This window comes from Oncorhynchus mykiss, chromosome 12 (assembly GCF_057628025.1).
Source record: "Oncorhynchus mykiss isolate SJ-2025 chromosome 12, ASM5762802v1, whole genome shotgun sequence".
Taxonomy (NCBI): Eukaryota; Metazoa; Chordata; class Actinopteri; order Salmoniformes; family Salmonidae; genus Oncorhynchus; species Oncorhynchus mykiss.
Window position 1 is genome coordinate 73,066,454 of NC_143033.1, and position 24,890 is coordinate 73,091,343.

The window sequence follows — 24,890 nt, forward strand, 5'->3', positions numbered from 1 at the left end:
CTACCATTATATTTGTATATTATTGCAATAACTTATCAGTCCAAAGAAATTAATTAGCATACTTTCTAGGAAGCCTATTTTTAATTTGTCAGTTGACATTGCCAGTTTTGTTTTCCATGAGGGTGTTTTCTGACATACTCCACTTGAAGAACATACCATCTAAGAAGCAAACATACAGACTTCCAAGTATCAGAATTCCTTCTGGAATGTGGGTCATGTTCATTCATTCCATCATAGGGTGTGAAATAATGACCATCTTGTGGCAATCATTTTGTGCGGTCATATATATTATTTTATAAAGTATATTTTCAAAGTTTTAGGATTTTAAGATTAGTTCCACACACCAGAACACACACACAAAGTAATTTCAAATCAGAAAAATGTGTTTATTTAGATAGTGTTATTGTTGCTCACATTGAAATGTCTACATCTTTAACAAGTACAGAAAAAATAACGAAAACAAAAAGTGGAATAAAGAAGAATAGTGCGATTAGAGTTCATTCTTGCCATGGCACTCGTCTATTGACCATAGAGGATAGATAGACTTGGAGAAGGAAAGTATGCTCACTCCAGCCAGACAATGGAGGGAGTAGGTGCCATATGTCTCAACACTTTGTCCAACAAAAAGAGAATCAAAACAACTACTATATATTAACAGTTGGTACAGATTGAGACATTCAACTGTGACACTACAACAAAATGTATTCCGCTGACTCAAGCAATCCTGCAGTTGGAGAACAGATGTGATGGAAATAAAGAAAACTGTTTATTAGGCTGACATTATCAATGAGTAATCAATGATAATGACATTCTGAGGGTGAATATTTTTATATTCAAATGTGTCATTCCATTTCAGCAGGAAGAGAGAGAGAGAGAAAGAGAGTCACTATGTATTGTATTGTCTGTATTGTTTTTCATGAGAATATGAAAAACACAGTTATCCAAGTCATGACTGAAAGGTTACTAAACATTGTGACAATTATTCAACAGAGAGAGACCATATACAGCTAAGTTGATTAATAGGTCTTTACACAGGAAATGATTTAAACAAACAAAAAATAAAAATCTGATTCTGTATACAAAATTAATACATGTTTTTTTCTCACAAAAAAAACTACATTGGACTACTTTTACAAAAGCATGGCATCCTCACATACACCCAGAGTACATCATTGACACAAATAGCTTTGATGGGCACCAAAAATAACTTCAAATGCATCACAAATAAATGTTTCAAATGCATTACAAATCTAGATCATTTCAATTATATAGATGCATATTATCTGAAGGCCTATGCAGTGCACAGTTTATTGTATGTAAATCCATGTCGATATATACTCTCTGGTTATTCTACATCCCCTATCTTGCCACAAGATGGCAGCAGCTGCTCACTTCTTCCAAGAACAAGATCTCAATATGATTAGGCTGCAGAGATATCCAATCTAGGCCAGAGTGAAATTTGATACACATAATACAGGTCTTTGTGATTTAAAAGGAGTCTGTATTATCATATCTGCACAGTTATGGAGCAGCTTTAGAATATAGTCTGGACCGATAGTCAGAGACTAATGATATCTCCTCTGTGTGTGTGTGTGTGTGTGTGTGTGTGTGTGTGTGTGTGTGTGTGTGTGTGTGTGTGTGTGTGTGTGTGTGTTCTATACTGAAGCTGTTCATCAGCATTTGTCCGTTTACAGTTATTTTGAGTGTCATGTGTAGTTAGAAATTAAGAACTGAATGAATGGTTCCCCTGACATGGAAGAGAAGACTAGCGTTGCATTGAGGGACCTCAAGGTCACAGTTACCTTGGTGACCTTGCCCTATCCACTAGTCTCATTAGTTCTAAGGAGCCACTCCTCACCTCTTCACAAGGGCAATATCTATTACACTCTCCCCCCCCCCCTCTCCCTCTCCTTCTCCCCTTCTAGAACAATGTACAGATTTGTTGCTCACAGATTTGCTAACAGTACCTACATTCATTCAGTCATTCATTCATTAAATTTGAATATGCACAATTCAAACTTAGAAGCTCTCTTTCTCACTCACACGTTCACACATTAAACCACTCATTCATTCACTCAATCATTCACACATCTGCAACCATCCATCTCTCCCTTTTTTTTGTTTAGTGTTAAAACTTTACACTTTTGCGCACTTTCTTTGCCTTCTCCTCTGTCTTTTCTTCTGTCTCTTCCTCCTCTTTCTCCTCTTCTTTCTCTTCCCCCTCTTCCTCTTCATCCGGCTTCTCTGATTGATCTGTGGTGCTGGTCGCTTGGGGGTCTAAGGAGACAAGAGGTGATGTCAAAGAACAGCAGCACACACTGGTCTCCTTCAAATCAAACCACTAACCTTTTACACAAGTCAGCTTGATGACTACTTAGATTTGTGGATTTTGGTGTTTCAGAAAAGACATGCAGGGAAGGTAAACAAACAGCAATAGGGAAAAGAGGTTCATCAATTTATGGGACATCATAATAACTCTACTCCTAAACTAGTCTATGGTAATCTGGTTCTACCTGTCATTTAATGGTCAGACATGTGCCTCCTGTGAGTGTGTGTGTAGAAATACAGTGCCTTGCGAAAGTATTCGGCCCCCCTGAACTTTGCGACCTTTTGCCAAATTTGAGGCTTCAAACATAAAGATATAAAACTGTATTTTTTTGTGAAGAATCAACAACAAGTGGGACACAATCATGAAGTGGAACGACATTTATTGGATATTTCAAACTTTTTTAACAAATCAAAAACTGAAAAATTGGGCGTGCAAAATTATTCAGCCCCTTTACTTTCAGTGCAGCAAACTCTCTCCAGAAGTTCAGTGAGGATCTCTGAATGATCCAATGTTGACCTAAATGACTAATGATGATAAATACAATCCACCTGTGTGTAATCAAGTCTCCGTATAAATGCACCTGCACTGTGATAGTCTCAGAGGTCCGTTAAAAGCGCAGAGAGCATCATGAAGAACAAGGAACACCAGGCAGGTCCGAGATACTGTTGTGAAGAAGTTTAAAGCCGGATTTGGATACAAAAAGATTTCCCAAGCTTTAAACATCCCAAGGAGCACTGTGCAAGCGATAATATTGAAATGGAAGGAGTATCAGACCACTGCAAATCTACCAAGACCTGGCCGTCCCTCTAAACTTTCAGCTCATACAAGGAGAAGACAAGAGTGGCAAGAAGAAAGCCATTTCTTAAAGATATCCATAAAAAGTGTTGTTTAGTTTGCCACAAGCCACCTGGGAGACACACCAAACATGTGGAAGAAGGTGCTCTGGTCAGATGAAACCAAAATTGAACTTTTTGGCAACAATGCAAAACGTTATGTTTGGCGTAAAAGCAACACAGCTGAATACACCATCCCCACTGTCAAACATGGTGGTGGCAGCATCATGGTTTGGGCCTGCTTTTCTTCAGCAGGGACAGGGAAGATGGTTAAAATTGATGGGAAGATGGATGGAGCCAAATACAGGACCATTCTGGAAGAAAACCTGATGGAGTCTGCAAAAGACCTGAGACTGGGACGGAGATTTGTCTTCCAACAAGACAATGATCCAAAACATAAAGCAAAATCTACAATGGAATGGTTCAAAAATAAACATATCCAGGTGTTAGAATGGCCAAGTCAAAGTCCAGACCTGAATCCAATCGAGAATCTGTGGAAAGAACTGAAAACTGATGCTCTCCATCCAACCTCACTGAGCTCGAGCTGTTTTGCAAGGAGGAATGGGAAAAAATGTCAGTCTCTCGATGTGCAAAACTGATAGAGACATACCCCAAGCGAATTACAGCTGTAATCGCAGCGAAAGGTGGCGCTACGAAGTATTAACTTAAGGGGGCTGAATAATTTTGCACGCCCAATTTTCAGTTTTTGATTTGTTAAAAAAGTTTGAAATATCCCAAAAATGTCGTTCCACTTCATGATTGTGTCCCACTTGTTGTTGATTCTTCACAAAAAAATACAGTTTTATATCTTTATGTTTGAAGCCTCAAATGTGGCAAAAGGTCGCAAAGTTCAAGGGGGCCGAATACTTTCGCAAGGCACTGTACATGTGTGTGGAACATGGTATACAGGTCTGAATCATACCAGTACATATGAAAGTGTCTTCTGTATAAATGTGCATGTGTATGCAGGCCTAATTAGGCAATTGCTCTCGTGAGGATAATCACACCCTACTTCAATGTATCTTTAAGAGTCCCTGTCTAGTGATGTGTGACACTACAGCCACTCTGCAGCCGTGTTTTGCTTTCAAACGACAGATTTACAGAAAAACGATGACAGTAATATCCAATGAAACAGCGTTTAACGATGCTACAGGAGAGATTTCACTCGGAAGCTCTGCCATCTGGGCTGGTAGCCCAGCATCAGTACTGATGCCAAAGAGAAAGCAGATAGACTGTTAGCCGTGGCTAGGCATCTCTGGCCCCCTGACTGGCACAGGGAGGTCTGCTGTGCTCTCTGATAGATTTGGTGGAGTGATGCTAATATGTGCTAATATAATACCACTGCTACTTGTCGCAGAGAAGAATTTATCTGAGGCCCTGCTGTTTTGAACATGGCATAGTGCCACGTTCATCCCATTTGACTTAAAAGTGGGCACTGAATAACAATGGCTATACACACAGCTAAACATGTAAGCCGGTTACACCATTGGTCAAAGCATCAATGTGATTATATGAGTGAGTGTATATAGTGTGTTACTAGTTGACAGTGTATGAAATCCCTATCTCACCAGCAGCTTTGGTGGGGAATCTCTCCTCCCTCTCCTCCCTCTCCTCATGACAGGGGTAGTCGTCGTACTCCTCCCCCTCAAAGGGGTCTTCCAAGGGGGGGTAGACACCCAGGTTCTGCATGTGTGCCTCAGCCATCTTCTGGACGGCTGGACGCACACATACACATGATACACAGGAACACACACAGGGACAAAGGGAGAGAGGGATAGGTTGTTTTGGGTTTACCAGGCTTCAACACTGTCAACGTTACCATGTGTCATATGGGCTTTCAGATGCATGCCAGACAGACAGATAAGCAGCCAGCCAATCACCCAGCAAGACAGACAGACATACAGACAAATTTAAAGGCAGAATAGCCAGCACTTTCATGTTTTGTAGTAATGGACTGGTATAATACATGTGTGTCCTATATATACACGTCTTTACTCTTTCCTGCATTTGTTTTTATCCTTTCATTTCTCCTTTCTGGTCCTCTGTTCTTTTGCTCTCTAAAAAATGTTGACTCATCCTGCTCTCTCTTAATCCCACTCTGTCTAAGTCACCTTGGGGTGTCACTCTCTCTCAGCTAATGAAGAATCAAATACTGATACAGGAACACAGACTGGGCTATTATAATAACAGTCTACACGCATATAGTAATCCCCCTTTAATTCTTTAATTAACATCTACTGACAAGCCTCCAAATTTATTTTTTCTGGTCTTACTAGCACATGCTCTATGTTTATGGCTCGGCGTGAAACAACAAGTATGAAGCAACATTTAGAACGGACGGACGGACGGACGGACGGACCGTCTGTCTGTCTGTCTGTCTGTCTGTCTGTCTGTCTGTCTGTCTGTCTGTCTGTCTGTCTGTCTGTGTCTCTATCTGCAGCTGTATATGCTCCTTTGGTAATCCTGGATGATCCAGAGCTGCACAGACTCACACTCAGTGACTCACAGCTGTCTCTCTCACTCTCTCTATATATATATATATGTGCATAGAAGCAAAACATGTGTATATAGTTCCATAGAAGAAATCCCTCTTGCACGTGTATACAGTATAGTACCTACTCTTATAAAGATACTCCAACTGATTGACATGACTTGTATTCATTATTTTGTCATGTGTATCTTACCCCACTGCCCCCATTTCACAAAGAACATAATCAGGAGGCAACAGAACAGTAAAGCAAGGTAAACACAGTATCAACACAGGGAGAATTCACCACACAGAGGACATGTATACACTACTTACTCAGTCAGTTATACGCTTACCTTTCAGGGATGGTGGCTGATACACATTTGGGTTGACTCTCTTGGGCTTGAGTACCCCATTCTCTCCTACAATCCACTGTGGAAGGAAGACAAAGTTGAATGTAGCCTACAGTTTTGAAATAACGCAACCCTTCACATGACTATAGGGCGACATGCAGTTATCCTCTGAGGCACAAGGGGCGCTCTGTTACCTGATGGGTGGACTGATCATCCTCAGGGGAACACTGGTCTGCCACTCTGAACAGTGTTGCAGGTGTAGGCCGCCGGCGCCGGATCTAGACACGCACGAGAGAGAAGAAGAGAATCGGGTATTTGTTTTTTTGGGTGTAAGCCATCTCATCAGCGCTTGTAATGTGTCCAGTTCTCCTAATTTGAATCCAGGAAAGAAGTCAAGTCTGAGTACTGTTGGGGTAGGCCAGGGGTCAGAGTTTAGGGGTCAACAAGAGATCATCAGAACAGAAGACATCCAATTATGTCACATAGATCCCTTTTCTGCAGTCGATTGACCAAAGCGTCCTCTAGTGGCCTCATGGGTGCAATGTTATTAGTATTTTTCATAATTTCATAAAAAACAGGGGGGTTTTTCCACAAAAACTCCTGTGGTTCTATGTCAAATGGTTTTGTTATATTTCAGTCTTCTGTGATGTTTGTAAAGTGTAATATTGGGATGCAAACTCACATTTCAACTATATATATTTATATATATATATATATATATATAAACTCTCTGTGTGACCCTGATTTAGCCCACTTAACAGAGCAAACCCCCGGGAGAAATCAGTATCACTCTGAACTCTACTTTAGTCATTACATACATTGTACTTAGTACATGGTTGATATATACATTATATGGTACAAACATAGTTTGCCAATCAATATGCATGTGCCTGTGGATATTCACTGCAGAACAGTAGTTTGATGCAAAACTATGTCACTCAAGCAAACAAGTCTGTGATCATAAATTCACGTTTGCATGTCTGCAAACAAAAATATGTAGAAATAAAACCTGCGACTAATTGATTAAAAAAAAATCCAGTGAGGGCCCTATAGTAGGTATTACTGCCCTCCTCTCTCCCCCTCTTTGCCCACCTCTTGCCCCTCCTCTCTCCAGCCTCTCTAGACCAGTGGCAGGCAGCCTGGAGCTCACTCCCCTTAGGGAAAACTCTGTTGTTCTGCCCCTGAACAAGGTAGTTAAACCACTGTTCCCAGTAGGCTGTCATTGTATATAAGAATTTGTTCTTAACTGATTTCCCTAAAATGACTATATGTACACTCTCTGTCCCAATGGGTAACCTGCTACCCACTCTAACTGGGTGCTCACAGTACGCTGCAGACGGCTCTCTCATTCTGTCAACACTGGCATTCTTAAGCTACAGTACAAGGTTCATTAATTTGCCCATGGAAGGAATGCAGAGAGAGGGTCAAGGAGAACAGGACCTTCTGTTCTGTAGTTTTAATTCCAGGTAGAACCCCACTGTGAAGGTTTGGCAACAACACTCACAGTGCATTGACTCGCGAACACAGTCTCCCACAGTCTAAATAGATCAAGCAGAAAACAGTTTGCAAACTAACTGTGGTAAGTTGTTTTGGATGCATGCATTCAGGTCAGATGAATAGTGCACTACTATAAGGATGGAAGCCTGGAAAGTCAAACAGAGAAGTTCATGACAAGTCTCCTCACTGGGCACACAATTGGGTAATATTTAGTACGTTGATTAATGAGATTCCAACCTATTTTCACCCACTCAGAAAGACAGCCAAAGGTTTGTTGAATTCCCAATGTGTTATCAATATTATTTTTAAACATCTAAAACAGAGGTTCTTTTTTTTTTTACATAATTTTTTGGGGGGAATATTACTAACAACAGATGAAATGACTTTTGTCCAAGGATCTGCGGAATACGTTAAACATATGTAAAAGAACACAATGTAAAATTAGGAATCAATCCAGTCAAATCAAATAAAATGTTCGTGCTTCGTAAACAACAGGTGTAGACTAACAGTGAAATGCTTACAATGTATGTTCTTAATACTGGGCAACATAGGCTTGGGAGACTCACAGTGTTATTGGTATCCACGGTACTCCACCAATTGTACATTTTTCTATTCAATACTATTCCCCCCCCCCCCCCCCCCCCCAAATTGTTTTTATTTGACATAAATGCACTGTCATTTAAAACTGCAAAGTTGTCTCTCTGTGTTGAATTGCAGGATATTAGCTTTAGAGCTGCAACAGTAAAAAAAAAAAAACATCTGTCCCATGACAACATGTGTAGAATGACAGGGAATTAGATTGAAAACTGCTGAACATTTGAAATGTTCTTTCCCTGGGCCCGGGACTTGGTTCGTCCAGCCATGTACTGCAGACGTCATAGTAAAACCTTTTGTAGGCTGTTGTTAACGCATTCCAGTTGTGTTCTGATTACGAACGGGTCTCTGATGAATTTGCTAACACAAAAGGGGTCCCCGGGCCCCAAAAGGTACAACCAAATTCCAATGAAAAGAACAATGTCTTATATTTGGTTTAGTTGTCACTTATATTTGTGATCACTGCGCTTTCAACCATTTTAAAAGCACATTCAAATTCAAATGGGAATACAATGTTAGATGTTTTGTTTATTTCTACAACAAATGAATGTGTCATCACTGTGTTTGATCTGACCACATGACCAAATGACCTGGATTGCAGTTAGTTGAGATTACATTAAAATACCCGGTGCAAGGAATCAATGCTGTTTGAGAGTCTATGCAGATTATTATAGCAGTTGTGAAGATTTCCACAGACCTGCAAACCTGAACATACACGCACGCGTTCTATGACTACATAAGAAGACATTTATTGTTAAAGTAACCTCAAAATGTGGCCACTCATTTTAAGGTTGAAGAAATATTGTCACATTGGTTGGTAAGATAGCCTTCGCATTAGGCTATTTGCTGTCTTACAAAAGTAATGTTGAATCGTGTTTGGTAGACAATGCAACCAAATATCAACTTTTTAAGGAGATGTATCTTCTGTATGGATAGCCCCATCGGTGCCACTGAGCCTGGCTTTAATTCCAGCTTGTCTACAAATTAATTAACAATTGATATGTTGGATTCCCTTTTTCATTTCAACCAAAAATCGAAATTGAGTTTGATTTGACTTCATCTTTATTCTTTAACTTTTATTTTTGGTTGAATGGAGAAGTGAATCTAACATATTTATTACTAGCACATTGGTAATAGACAGTGACAAATATTAAAGCTAAGCAGTGTTGGGCTTGGTTAAAACTCTGGATGGGAGAACTACGAGAAAGCTGTAGATCAAATCAAATCCAATGTTATTGGTCACGTCCAGATGTTATTGCGGATGTAGCGAAATGCTTGTGTTTCTAGCTCCAACAGTGCAGTAATATCTAACAATTTCACAACAATACACACCAATATAAAGTAAAATGGAATTAAGAACGTATAAATATTTGGACGAGCAACGTCAGAGCGGCATAGACTAAGATACAGTAGAAAAGTATAGAATACAGTATATACATATAAGATGAGTAATGCAAAATATGTCAACATTATTTAAGTGACTAGTGTTCCTTGGTTAAAGTGGCCAGTGATTTCAAGTCCATGAACATATTACAGCAGCCTCTAAGGTGCTCTCCAGTAGGAGGTGCTGCCCGGACTACTGCTTTCTATCTTATAGTGGATATTACATTGAAGATGACGTTGTTTCAAAGGTGCAAATTAAACATATTTTATACAAGGTTGGTCTATGTTGAATATTGGTTACCATGACCACATAATCCTGTGGTTGAAATTTCACCTTCAAAACAACAGTTTACGCTGACGACTTTTTTCAAATCCAATGTATTTTCCACATAGACAACAGATACAGAAATAGAAAATCATTGACAAACTAACATAGACAACCCACCCAACTCACGCCCTGACCATACTAAAACAAAAGACTAAACAAAGGAACTAAGGTCAGAACGTGACAGAAACAATGTTGATTTTACCCGTTTGTAACCAGCGGGTTCTCTCTAGACCAGCCAACCTTGGCCTGAACCTTTGCTCCTCTCTGTTTATGGTGCCACACAACATCAGTAGCACTTCTCTATTTTCCATGAAGTTGCTCTCTGGATGTGTTCGTGTTCGATCCTGTGGATCTCATTCCTCTGGTTAACCAGGGCAGACAGGGTCTTCATCCCAAATGGCACCCTATTCCCTACATACAGTAGAGCACTACGTTTGACCAGAGCCCCATGTGCCCCGGTCAAAACTCTGGTCAAAAGTAGCACACTATAGAGGGAATAGGGTTCCATTTGGTAAACATCCTGGGTCTGGGAGCTGTGCGTCGAAGCAAGCAGGTTACTGTTGCCAAAGCACAGGCTTGGTGGGCCACACAACACATCATAATCTCCTCATGAAGGTTCTGTATATGTATCCTCACTTCCCCTCTATCCCTCACTCTCTCTCGTCCCCTACTTCCAATTCCACCTCATCCTCTCCTCCCTTTATCCTGTTCACCCCACATATCATTCTTCATTCCTTGACAGTGACATGACATTATCCTCAACCCCACTCGTCTGTTTCTTTACAACCTTCTCTCTCAACCTCCCCCTCTCTCTCCTATCGTTTTCCTCTTTGTCTCTCACCCATCTCTCTCCCCTTTCCCCACATCACCGGGCTGTGCGCACCGGGTTCTGTAATCTCATTATGGAGCTCAGCTTGAATGCCGTCTCTCCACTCCCTCAGTGGGAGACATCCCAGCAGGGCCCCCTCACTGTGTGACCCCCTACGTCTCCATCTCTCTCCACTGACATGGTGAGAGGACCTGGTTGTTGCTGGGGCTGCTGCTGCTGCTGGTCAGCCTGGCTCATACCTGATATCTCTGCTGGGTAAAACCAACCCCCTTGCCTGCCCGCCTGCCTGAGGTAGTGGTGGAAGAGTGGGTAAGACAGAACACAGCAGACCAGATGCTAACCAGGCCCATGTCCCAGCTACTATACTGGGATGCTTCGTGGTCTTATACATAGTACCAATCAAGGTATCTTCCTAGGGCTCTGGTGTGACTCTCATAGTACCAATCCAGGTATCTTCCTAGGGCTCTGGTGTGACTCTCATAGTACCAATACAGGTATCTTCCTATGGCTCTGGTGTGAGCTCTGAGATGTCGCTGTTCTTTAGAGGAAGAGAGAGAAGAGAGAAAAGAACAGTGATGTAGACAGAGCAAGATAAATTAAAATAACAAATGTCAAGGGAGCCCAAAAAGGTAGAGAAGGCAAGCGGCATACACAGAGAGAGAGAGAGAGAGAGAGATAGAGAATGAGAGAACGAGAGAGACAGGGGGATAGAGCAAGCGTATGTGTTTTTGCCCTAGAGCTGAAAGGGTGTTGCTGGATAATTGAGGTCATTATGGTATAATAAAAGGATTCATACAGTATGTATGTGTGTGTGTGTGTGTGTGTGTGTGTGTGTGTGTGTGTGTGTGTGTGTGTGGACCCTCAGAGTGTGTGTGAGAGTGACTCAGCTCTTACTGACATCACAACTGGCCTTCCCGTGTTAATGGAGAGACGGTGACGTTTAACCCTAAACCTCTTCACCGTCACTACTACCTGTAGACTACTAGGACTGCTAGAGTGATTAATACTAGGGCTGCTAGAGTGATTAATGACTTCCTGTAATGGACCAATGAATGGCGTCAAGTTGCTTCCAGGAAAAGGTCACCATCAATTATAGAGAAGGTGAGTATATACAGCCATAAACGCATAGAGGGGTCAGGGTGAGTAACAGCTATTGTGACAGGCATCAATGCACAGTGATTATGCACACATGCCATTTCCAAAGAATAATATGCACTGTGTACGGGTCAAACACACAGACACACCTGGCATTTCTCATACACACACACATCCGGCTGGGTGACGGTGGCAGCAGGGTGGATGACGGTGGGAAAGGCCAGATGATATAACACACAGCCACTTGTAATTTTCCAGTCTTTCAATCACCCCACTTCAGTAGTTACATAAGATCATCTGTGACCTTCACACTTATGCTTTTATACTGGGGCACAGCATGTGAGATTACTCCTGTTATACTTTACACTCCCACCCCTCTCCCCCCTCTCCAACTCTCCTCAGTTGCAGCCATTGTTCAGTATCCTTAAGTATCAGTCCCACTGTTTCTGGCCTCTCAGCAGCTATGCAGAGCAGGAATGCATCCCAAATGGCACCCTTTTCCATATTTAGTGCACCAGAGTGGGCCCTGGTCAAAGGTAGTCCACTATTTTGGAATAGGGTGCCATTTGGTACACAGACATGGGCTGATGATGAGCTGTCACAGGGCCACTCATGGGCTCCACAGGTGGGGCTACAGCCGGTATGTGTCCCCACGGGACTCTTTGTCCCCCACAGAGCCTACAAGCACAGGGGAAATATTACAGCTCTTAAGCTTCAAGAGAGCCAGGCCATCATTATCAATAAGAAGGTGCTTGACTGACTCACCTGGTTAAACTAAGGTTAAATGAAAAGGAGACCTTATTTCAACAGAAGGTGGGTCAGATACATGCTGATCTAGGGTAGGTGTGTGTCTGTGTGTGTGTGTGTGTGTGTGTGTGTGTGTGTGTGCACATCAGTGGAGGCTGCTGAGGGGAGGACGGCTCATAATAATAGCTGGAGTGGAGTCGATGGAATGGTATCAACCAAGTCAAACATATGGTTTCCATGTGGTTGATACCACTCCATTGACTCCATTCTAGACATTATTATAAGCCACCCTCCCCTCAGCAGCAGTGTGTGTGTGTGTGTGTGTGTGTGTGTGTGTGTGTGTAGAGCTGTAGTGATGGTGAACAGAAAATGAAAGCGTTTTGAACCTACTTTGATTTATGCGACTTTCACACCTCCCCTTGGATGTGTCACATCTGCTCCTGCTACTCCCTCTGGTGTTCATCCGGTGTTTTCTTGACCTGCAGTTACTCCCCCTGTACACTCTCTCTCTCGCTCTCTGTGTGATTATGTGGTTGGAGACAGGTGGGCTAGAGTCAGAGCAGATCCCTACCAGCTGCAACTCGTTCCATAATCAAGGCCTCTACAAATACTGTCCTGCCACTTCCACTCTGCCAGATCGTAAACTCTGCTCAGTCGGTTCATGATTCTAGCCAGTTATTATTACTCAAGATCCTGTTACTCTGCTGTGTCTGTTTCCCTACCTGACACCGTTTATCCTCTCATTGCAGTTACTGCTCTGGCTCCTGTTCCTCATCTCACCACCCAACTACCTTGCTCTGGATTTTACTCACCATCACTACCTTGGATTCCCTTCAGGACCTGTTTACCCTGTTCTACTCAGCCAACTCCAACCTTAGTCTCCACATCTGGTTTTTCTGCAACTCATCCGAGCTACCCCGGATCTGCACTCCATACCTCTCTGTGCAACAATAAATATTTTTGTTAATTCATCCCTGTTTCCTCATCTGGGTCTGCTCTTGGGTTCCCCTGTGTCGCTCTGCTTAACAGTACGATCTGGCCAAGAGATGAACTCAGCAGACTCCACTACTATTTCTTGTTGGTCAAGGCACCCTTCTGAGCAACATGACCAAGCCCTGAAAACACTGCTGGAGAACATCAAGGAGTTTTCACAGAGCCTGTGAACCTCCGCCCAGAGCTCACAAACAGTGTCAAGTCCCTCTTTTCCGTCCTGGGAGGCTTTTTTCTGACTCCTGAGTGATGGTAATCTTGGCGCTTGCAGATAATTTCTTGTGCAATGTTCACTAGTATTTGAGTAACAGCCCTACTCGTATGCTAGTGAATGAGCAAAGATAACATTTTTTAATTGGCTGCCTTTGGGGAGCAGCATATTCCTGGGCCACTGCTTCTCCTACAGTGGATTCACAGATGAGATGAGGAAGGTCTGTGGAAAGGATGCTGCTAAACAACTTCTGTCCCTTTGTCAAGGCTCCCAGAGTGTGGCTGAAATTACATGCGAGTTCCGCACCCTCGCTGCAGAGAGTGGCTGGAATGACGAGGCCCTTCAGGGAGCATTCCGGAACGAACTCACTGAGACCCTCAAGGATGAGTTAGTGTCCAGAGAGGAGCCTGATGGACTTGACGAACTCATTTCTTTCACTATCTGTATTGACAACCGTCTCCATGAGCGTTGGAGGGAGAGGGGAGGTAGGGTTGCATGTCCCATAACATCTGCTTCAGTGCCTTGCTCACTTTCTCCAACTGCATCACATCTCCAGGCATGTTCTAATCCTGAACCCATGCAGCTCGGCCGGACCCATCAATCTCCAGACGATAGGCAGTGGCGTATCAGTACTAGGAGCTGCCTATATTGTGGCCAGGTTGGTCACCGGGTCTCCACTCGTTCCCTGCGTCCAGCAAAAGAAGGGGCTCAGCAGTAGTGGGGGATATACTATTGTGCCAAATCGCCTGCCCATTTCCCAGACACCTGCTTGAGGCCAATATGATAAGATATGCATGTTATTAGTAGATTTGGACAGAAAACACTCTGAAGTTTCTAAAACTGTTTGAATCATGTCTGTGAGTATAACAGAACTTATGTAGCTGGCGAAACCCCGAGGACAAACCATTCAGATAATTTTTGAGGTCACCCTCTTTTCAATAGGCTTTCATTGGGAATCCAGATTTCCAAGGGACTTGCTTGCAGTTCCTACCACTTCCACTGGATGTCAACAGTCTTTAGAAATTGGTTGAGGTTATTCCTTTGTGTAATGAAGAAGTACGGCCATCTTGAACGAGGGTAACTTCATGTGTACTGTTTGATAGAGGCGCATGACCAGAAAGCATGCCTCAGTTTGTTTTCTTCCTGTATTGAACACAGATCATCCCGTCTTCAATTTGATCGATTATATAATTTTTAAAATACCTAAAGTTGTATTACAAAAGTAGTTTGAAATGTTTTGGCAAAGTTTACAGGTAACTTTTGAGATATTTTGTAGTCACGTTGCACAAGTTGGAACCAGTGTTTTTCTGGATCAAACGCGCCAAATAAATGGACAATTTGGATATATATAGAGGGAATTAATCGAACAAAAGGAGAATTTGTGATGTTTATGGGACATATTGGAGTGCTAACAGAAGAAGCTCGTCAAAGGTAAGGCATGATTTATATTTTTATTTCTGAGTTTTGTGTCGCGCATGCAGGGTTGAAATGTTTTCTCTTTTGTTTATGGAGGTGCTATCCTCAGATAATAGCATCGTTTGCTTTCGCCGAAAAGCCTTTTTGATATCTGACATGTTGGCTGGATTCACAACACGTGTAACTTTAATTTGGTATCTTATGTGTGATTTCATGAAAGTTAGATTTTTATAGGAATTTATTTGAATTTGGAGCTCTGCATTTTCCCTGGGTTTTGGCCAAGTGGGACGCTACCATCCCACATATCCCAGAGAGGTTAATCAGTTGGGTCTGGACACTGTTTCGCTCACTTCACCTCTGGATGCCAACGCTCTCAATGGAAAGCTACTGTTCCTGTTATCCTGCGTCTCTCTGGAAATCACCAGGAAAAGATCAGTTATCACATAATCGACTGTTCTCACTCACCTCTGGGCCATCCATGGTTAAAGCTACGCAATCCACAGATTGACTGGTCCACCGGAAGGCTAACTACTTGGCGTACATTTTGTCATTCTAATTGTCTACATTCTGCCCTTCCTCCTGCCTTGTCTGCACCCCAGTCCATTCCAGAACCCACAGACCTGTCTTCTGTTCCTCTAGAATATCACGGTCTAGCTCCTGTATTCAGTAAGCAACATCTCTGCTGCCTCATCGGCCATACGACTGTGCTATCGAGCTTAAGCCTGGAGCTCCCCTCCCTAGTAGCAGGTTGTATAACCTCTCTCGCCCCGAGCAAGAAGCCATGGAAGAATACATCCAGGACTCCCTGGCTGTCGGACATATCCGGCCTCCTCTCCAGTGGGTGCTGTGTTTTTTTTCGTCAAGAAAAAGGATAGATCACTGAGGCCATGCATAGACTTCCATGGGTTGAACAGTATCACTGTCAAGAACAAGTATCCCTTGCCACTCATCAGTGCTGCTTTTGCCACCTCCATGGGGCCACAGTGTTTACTAAACTTGACCTCCGGAATGCCTACCACCTTGTCCGCATCAGTGAAGGGGATAAGTGGAAACCGGCGTTCAACACACCACTTGGACATTTTGAGTATTTGGTCATGCCTTTTGATCTCACTAACGCCCCTGCTCTTTTTCAGAGCCTTGTTAATGATGTCCTGAAAGATGTCATTGGGTGTTTTGTTTTTGTCTTTGTTGATTACATTCTTATTCTTTCGAAGGACCTTGAGGCTCACAAGCAACACGTTCTCCAAAGGATGTTGGAGAATAAGCTGTTAAGGTCAGAGAAATGTGAGTTTCATGTTTCCTCTGTCCTTCTTGGGTTACATTATTGCTCAAGGACAGCTATGAATGGACCCTGCCAAGGTTAGGGCAGTCACAGAGTGGCCTGTACCTGGTAATCTGAAGCAGTTAGAGCGTTTCCTGGGGTTTGACAATTTTTATAGACTATTCATCCGTGACTACAGGCATTTGGCAGCTCCTCTCACCACTGACCTCCGTTCCACTGGTCCCCTGAGGCAGAGGCAGCGTTCTTGGAACTCAAGCACCGCTTCACTTCTGCTCCAATCCTTACCCAGAACTCCAGTTTGTCAGAAGCTCCCTCCTTGTGCCTTCTTGTCCCGCAAGCTCTCACTTGCAGAGAAATTGACATGGGTAACCGGGAACTCCTGGTTGTTAAGCTGGCTCTTGAGGAGTGGCGTCACTGGTTAGAGGGTTCGGTCATTCCCTTCATTGTGTGGACGGATCACAAAAATCTAGTCTACATCCAGACCGCCAGGTGGGCATTGTTTTTTTTTTGGAAGATTCAACTTCACACTCACTTATCGCCCCGGATCTAAGAATACCAAGCCTGATGCCCTCTCCCGTCAGTTCACCGCAGAAAACACAAGTTCCGAGCTAGAAACATTATGGCATCGTTGCTGCGGTCTCCTGGGAAATTGAGTCCCCTGTTCGTCAGGCTCAGCTGAACCAGCCGGATCCTAGAAACGGTCCTTGTAAGGCTCTGTTTGTGCCAGATTCAGTTCGTTCTGATCTTCAATGGGCCCATTCTACTCACCTCACCTGTAACCCTGGCATGAACCGGACTGTCGCCTTCCTGCGTCAGCGATTTTGGTGGCCCACCATGGAGAGATACTTGGAGAGATACTTCCGAGCGTGCTCGGAACAAAACCTCCACCAAATCTCCACCTGGTCTGCTTCATCCTCTTCCCATACCCAGTCGCCCCTGGTCACATACAGCTTTGGACTTAGTCACTGGCCTTCCCCCATCGAATGGTAACTCAGTCATCCTAACTATTATTTACTTTTTTTCTCAAAGTGGCTCACTTCATTCCCCTCTCCAAGCTTCCTTCCTCCCGGGAGACTGTGGACCTGTTGGTATCCCATGTTTTGCAGCTGCATGACATCCCTAGTGACATTGTTTCTGACAGAGGTTCCCAGTTTACATCCCAGGTATGGAGAGCCTTCTGCACAGCTCTGGGTATTAAGGTCAGCCTTTCGCCTGGATATCACCCCCAGACCAACAGCCAGACCGAGCGTGCCAACCAGGAGTTGGAAACTGAAACATGCTGTGTGAATTCGGCTAACCCTTCCTCCTGGAGTTCCCAGCTACCCTGGGTGGAATATGCCCACAACACCCTCATCAACGCCTCATCAGGTATGTCTCCCTTTAAGTGTGGCTCTGAGTTACCAACCTCTCTTGTTCCCTGCCCAAGAGGTCGAAGTAGCAGTGCCCTCAGTCCAGGACCACATGCGCTTTTGTCGCACCTGGAGGAGGGCCCAGGCTGACCTTTGTGCCTCCACCAGGACCCAATCTCAAGCTAACCGTCGACGTGCTTCAGCCCCAGTCTACACTCCAGGTCAAAAGGTATGGCTTTCATCTAAGTACTTGCCCTTGAAAGTGGTTTCCAAAAAACTAGCTCCCCGATTCATTGGCCCCTTTAAGATTGATTGTGGCTGTTCATCTGAAACTCCCAGACTCTCTCAAAATTCATCCCACCTTCCATGTATCCTTAATTAAACCAGTCTGATCCTGTCCACTCCTGCAGCTGCTCCTCCACCCCCTCGGCTCATCAACGACCATCCTGCCTATGCTATTCGGCGGCTTTTGGATGTGCGCCGTTGGGGCTGCAGTTGCCAGCATCTGGTGGACTGGGAGGGATACGGGCCTGAGGAGCCCTGCTGGGTGCCCCGTCGTCACATTCTGGATCCCTCCCTCTTCCAGGATTTTCATTCCTCACACCAAGACAAGCCGGGCTGTGCGCCAGGTGTCGTCCGTGAAGGGGGGTACTGTCACATCTGCTCCTGCTACGCCCTCTGGTGTTCATCCGGTGTCTTCTTGACCTGCAGTTACTCCCCCTGTTCTCTCTTGCCCTCTTTGTGTGGTTGGAGACAGGTGTGCTGGAGTCAGAGCAGATCCCTACCAGCTGCAACTCGTTACATAATCAAGACCTCTACAAATACTCAGTCCTGCCACTTCCACTCTGCTCAGTCAGTTCATGAGTCTAGCCATTTATTATTACTCAAGATTCTGTTACTCTGCTGTGCCTGTTCCCGTGCCTGACACCATTTATCCTCTCATTGCAATTACTGCACTCCATATCTCTGTGTAACAAATATTTTGGTTCATGCATCCCTATTTCCTCATCTGGGTCTGCTCTTGGGTTTCCCTGTGTCACTCCGCTTAACAGGATGTTTCTATTCCGTTCTCCTATAAAACCGTTGGCACTAATGGGCTGTGTGAGTCGACTCAGTGATGGTATTTTAATCAGTAGCATCGAGGTATGGAAGATTATACTGAGCTGGTAGGACCAAGTCAAACCTGCACTGGGCACAACAACCCTTCTCTGCTCCTCACGCCTGCATTCAATGTGTGACAATGACTCAGGTAGGATTCATATGCCATGGTTGACTGGTGTGTGTGTGTGCATGATTTTGTGCTTGTGTGTGTGTCAATGCATTCAAAAGTTTGGACACCTACTCATTCAAAGGTTTCTTTATTTTTAATATTTTCTACATTGTAGAATAATAGTGAAGACATCTAAACTATGAAATAACACATAATGTAGTAGTAACCAAAAAATGTTAAACAAACCTAAATAGTTTGTGAGATTCCTCAAAATAGCCATCCTTTGCCTTGACAGCTTTGCACACACTTGGCATTCTCTCAACCAGCTTCATGAGGAAGTCACCTGGAATGCATTTAAAATAAAATTGTATTTGTCACATGTGCCGAATACAACAGTGAAATGCTTCCTTACAAGCCCCCAACAATGCAGTTAAGAAAAATCAAACAAATTAAAGAGCGCAGTAAAATAACATTAGCGAGGCTATATACCAGTACAGAGTCAATGTGCAGGGGCACCGGTTAGTCAAGGTAATATCTATACATGAGTTATGCATAGATAACAGAGTAGCAGCAGTGTAAATAGGAGGGGGGGGGGGGGGCAATGCCAGTAGTCTGGCTAGCCATTTGATTAGATGTTCAGTAGTCTCATGGCTTGGGGTTAGAAGCTGTTTAGAAGCCTCTTGGACCTAGACTTGGTACTCCAGTACCACTTGCTGTGCAGAAGAAAAGATAACAGTCTATGACTAGGGTGGCTGGAGCCTGACAATTTTTAGGACTTTCCTCTGACACCGCCTGGTATAGAGGTCCTGGATAGCAGGAAGCTTCGCCCCAGTGATGTACTGTTCCAAACGCACTAACCTCTGTAGTGTCTTGCAGTCGGAGGCCGAGCAGTTGCCATACCAGTCAACGGTGCAGTTGCCATGCTCTCAACGGTGCAGCTGTAGAACCTTTTGAGGATCTGAGGACCCATGATAAATCTTTTGTCTCCTGAGGGGGAATAGGTTTTGTTGTGCCCTCTTCACGACTGTCTTGGTGTGCATTTTTGGACAAATAACGTCCCCAAAGTAAATGGGCTATTTTGTCAGGACAAGATGCTAGAATATGCATATAATTGACAGCTTAGGATAGAAAACTTTAAAGTTTCCAAAACTGTAAAAATATTGTCTGTGAGTATAACAGAACTGATATTGCAGGCGAAAGCCTGAGAAAAATCCAATCAGGAAGGGACTCTTATTTAGAAAGCTCTGCGTTCCTATGCGTCCCTATTGAGCAGTGAATGGGATATCAACCAGTTTCCTTTTTCTATGGCTTCCCTAATGTGTCTAGTGTCACAATACATAGTTTCAGGCTTTTCTTTTCAAAAATGATCCTGAACGACAACATTGCGTCAGTGGTCAGCTGGAGACTCTGTGTTTTGTGCGTAATAGACAAATGCGCCCATTGTTTCTCTCTTTCCTACTAAGAAGCCACCTGTCCCGGTTGATATATTATCGAATAGATATTTGAAAAACACCTTGAGGATTGATTATAAAAAAACTTTGCCATGTTTCTGTCGATATTATGGATCAAAATAGGAATATTTTTCGCCGTTGTCGTGACCGCAGTTTCCGGTGGATTTCTCAACCAAACGTGAAGTACAAACGGAGGTATTTCGGCTATAAAAATAATCTTTATGGGACAAAATGAACATTTGCTGTCTAACTGGGAGTCTCGTGAGTGAAAATGTCCGAAGCTCATCAAAGGTAAACTATTTCATTTGATTGCTTTTCTGATTTTCGTGACCAAGCTGCCTGCTGCTAGCTAGGCATAATGCTATGCTATCGATAAACTTACACAAATGCTTGTCTTGCTTTGGCTGTAAAGCATAATTTCAAAATCTGAGATGACAGGGTGATTAACAAAAGGCTAAGCTGTGTTTCAATTTATTTCACTTGTGGTTTCATGAATATAAATATTTTCTAGTAATATTTTTTGTCTGTTGCGTTATGCTAATTAGTGTCAGTTGATGACAATTCTTCCGGATCCGGAGGGAGTTCCAAGAGGTTAACAAGAATGGAGCTTAGTGCAACTATCATTTGTTTTTCAACGGGACAATGACCCAACACACATTCAGGCTGTGTAAGGGCTATTTGACCAAGAAGGACAGTGATGGAGTGCTGCACAAGATGACCTGGTCTCCACAATCACCCGACCTCAACCAAATTGAGATGGTTTGGGATGAGTTGGATCACAGAGTGAAGGAAAAGCAGCCAACAAGTGCTCAGCATGTGGGACCTCCTTCAAGACAGTTGGAAAAGCATTCCAGGTGAAGCTGGTTGAGAGAATGCCAAATGTGCAAATCTGTCATCAAGGCAAAGGGTGGCTACTTTGAATAATCTGTTTTACACTTTTCTGTTTACTACATTATTCCATATCTGGTATTTCATAGTTTCTTCACTATTATTCTGCAATGTAGAAAATAGTAAAAATAAATAAAAACCTTTGAATGAGTAGGTGTGTCCAAACTTTTAACTGGTACTGTATATGTGTGTGTGTGTGTGTGTGTGTGTGTGTGTGTGTGTGTGTGTGTGTAGAGAGAGAGTGTGAGGGTTAGCACCCCTTGCATTGCTGAGTGGGGTGCAGATCTGGCTGATGTGGGTTTGCTCTCCAGAGGCGGTCCTTGTAGATAGGCCAGCCTATTAAAAGACATCAGTAGAACAGCCTAAACTAGATCTGAGGACCCCCAGTGGACCCTGCGTAGGCGAGAGAGAGGCTCTCTCTAGCTAATGCTGCTAAAACTAAGCAGAGCTCTACTACATCATACCAGCCAACCATCTCTAAAGGGAGACACTATATCCACCCAGCACCTGTAATGCCAACACAACACAATGAGAGACACCCAACCATGTTATACTCCCCTGTCAACCCTAGGGGGCTGTCCTCCAGGTATATGGTAGGTACTACTTCATTACATTAGCCCATCTCATTAGCCCAGTGTGTGGCAGATCCCAGATATAGAGGTGGACACAGTACTTTGGTCCCATAGAACGGCATTCCATCCTTGTCTCTCTCACTGTAATGATTGGGCCATAATTCAACTCAAACGCATATAGATTTACAAGTGATTGATATACTGTACAATTAGGATGCCCGGCCTCACACAGACATGCATGGGCTACACTGACCGGGAATAGTGTTTGCATATGTGCATGGCAACTTTTATGCAATTAAAAGTATACTTACGTGTGCAACCAGGCACGCACTCACGACTGAGGAGTGACTAACCAGCCATCCAACCTAACACTGTCAAACACAACTCATTCAAATCTCTCTCTCCCACAAGCAGGTCAATATCCCATCTGCTACTATTTTCTCTCTCTCTCTCTCTCTCTCTAATCCACACTTCCATCTCTGTCCCCCCCTCTCTCTTTAACCCCTTCATCTCTGATTAAGAGCACATAGCTGCAAAGCCTCATTCACCCTCTGCTATCACAGCTCTGTGTCTGCCTGAACTCTAAGGCAGCAGGACTCACTCTATTAAATTCTCCCGTGGTATCACCCTTCCTCTCCGTGTCAGGCCCTGGGAGAGCCCAGACAAATGAAATGGTTGGACCTTTAGGTCGCGCTAAGTGCTAAAGGAAATGACACAATAAAGTGAAACGTAATCCTTCCCTTTGTGCACTGCGATTATTTTTCTATTAAGAGGCATTAGCAACGCGGCAACACTTCTGTCAAGAACAAAACCATCAAAGGTTTAAATCAAAAGCCTGGTGGTGCTGACGTGGTTTGGAAACTCAGCACAGACCGAAAAGTAATGAAATTCTTTTGGTGACAGATAGCAAAATATAACAGAGAAATAAAGAACATCTCTCACCCCACTTGAACAGAATGCTGCTGATATGAGCTTATGAACTAAAAAGAACTGAAACACAAGAGACATTGATGATCATCGTGTTTGAAGGAAGAGACGTACAGCACATGCGGGCTGCATGTGGATAGAAGATTGCAGGTTGGAACTTTGTGTAAACAAACTGAAATAGGGGATCAAAGTATCCCTATAGCCAGAGCGGCACGTCTTGCTCTTCATTGTAGTCAGAGGGCTAATGTTAATACTATGCATGCTAATCTCTCTTGGCTAAGAGTTGAGGAAAGACTGCCTCACTTCTTGTTTTCATAAGAAACATTAATGTGTTGGAAATTCCAAATGGTTTGCATAGTCGACTTACACACAGCACTGACACACACACTTTGTAAGGATCGACACAGGAGATGAGAAGCAGGTACAGCGAGTGAAGGTTTATTAGCTGACAGACATGAAACGGAACAGGAACAGCGTCTGGACAGGAACACATAACAACAATTAATGCGGACACAGGGAACACCACCAAGGAAAACCTTAAGAGCCAGCTCGGGCGTGACAGCCTGCCGAGCCAGCTTAGGCACCCCAGGTTCCATTGGAGGCGGAATCCAAGCCCGACGTCACCAACAAAACAAAATCAATTATGGGCAGGCTGAGGCATAGGAGCCCAACGAGCCGACTGAAGTATGAAGTGAGATGGGAACCTGCTGAGCCAACCGGGGCAAGGAAACCTCTTGAGCCAGCTAGGGCATGACAGCCCGACGAGCCAGCATAGGCACCCCAGATTCCATCGGCGGCAGCCCCCGGGTTCGACATCACCAACAAATCAAAACCCTAAAAAACTCCCTGATGCTTCTTGTAGTGGTGTCTGCCTTCTGTAAGGAACGACACAGGACACGAGAAGCAGGTACAGCGAGTGAAGGTTTAATAGTTGATGGACATGAAACGGAACAGGAACAACGTCTGGACAGGAACACATAAGAACAATTAATGCGGACACAGGGAACACCACCGAGGAACAGGCAGATATACAGGGGGTAATCAACAATGTGAAGGAGCCCAGGCGAGTCCAATGAGTGCTGCTGCGCGTAATGATGGTGACAGGTGCGTGTAAAGAAGGGTAGCCTGGCACCCTCGAGTACCAGAGAGAGGGAGCGGGAGCAGGCGTGACACACTTACCCCACCAGACATGCCACCAGGGGTCTTTTCACAGTCCCCAGGTCCAGAACTAATTCAAGGAAATGTACAGTATTATTCAGAGCCATGAGTGCATGGAACTCCCATCTTAAATAGTGAAAGTGAACAGCAAACCTGGTTTCAAAAAACAAATAAAGCAACACCTCACGGCACAACGCCTCTCCCCCATGTGACCGACCTGTGTATGTACTGACATGTATGTCAGTGGAGACTGCTGAGGGGAGGACGGCTCATAATAATGGCTGGAATGGAGTCAATGGAATGGCATCAAGCACATGGAAACCACATCTTTGATGTGTTTGATGCCATTAATGTTTCATGTTTTTAAATGTATATAAATTGTAAAGTATTTTGTCTGTAATGTATTTTTCGTTATGTGTCGGACCCCAGTAAGACTAGCTGTTGCCATTGATGTCGGCTAATGGGGATCCTAATAAATAAAACACCAGCATCCCCATACTGTCTCCATGTACCTCTTCTTAAACCTTAACACGCCTACCTATAGGAACCTCAGCCCTTTTCTCTCTAGCTTCTCTAACATCTAAGAATCATATACAGTACAGTAGCTACACAGCTCTATTTTATTTGTCATTTAACCTATAGTTAACTAGGCAAGTCAGTTAAGAACAAATTCTTATTGACAATGACGGCCTACCCGGGCGACGCTCTGCCAATTGTGCGCCGCCCTATGGGACTCCCAATCACGGCCGGATGTGATACAGCCTGGATTCAAACCAGGAACTGTAGTGACGCATCTTGCACTGAGATGCAGTGCCTTAGACAGCTGCGCCACTCGGGAGCTCTATCATGTCACACCTCTGTCAGATCCACTCACACTCGTCACAGTGTCACAGTAGAATATATGATGATATCAGGCACCATTCACTGGGATTCGATGAGTAACCAGCAAACATCAGAAGAGACAGGAAGTAATTATAGCTA

The 24,890-nt window shown here is 43.8% G+C and overlaps 1 protein-coding gene across 1 annotated transcript in view; it reads right to left on the reverse strand.

Moving 5' to 3' along the window:
* Positions 1-365: 365 nt before the first annotated feature.
* The window catches only part of LOC110538167 (uncharacterized), a 34,152-nt gene continuing 9,627 nt past the window's right edge, over positions 366-24,890 (reverse strand). Inside the window, exons 2-5 of the mRNA XM_021624804.3 lie at positions 6,177-6,260; positions 5,986-6,061; positions 4,731-4,877; positions 366-2,277 (exon numbers count right to left, since the gene is read on the reverse strand). Of these exons, the coding sequence (XP_021480479.3) occupies positions 2,129-2,277; positions 4,731-4,877; positions 5,986-6,061; positions 6,177-6,260 (456 nt within the window). The 3' untranslated portion in view covers positions 366-2,128. The remainder of the gene's footprint in view (positions 2,278-4,730; positions 4,878-5,985; positions 6,062-6,176; positions 6,261-24,890) is intronic.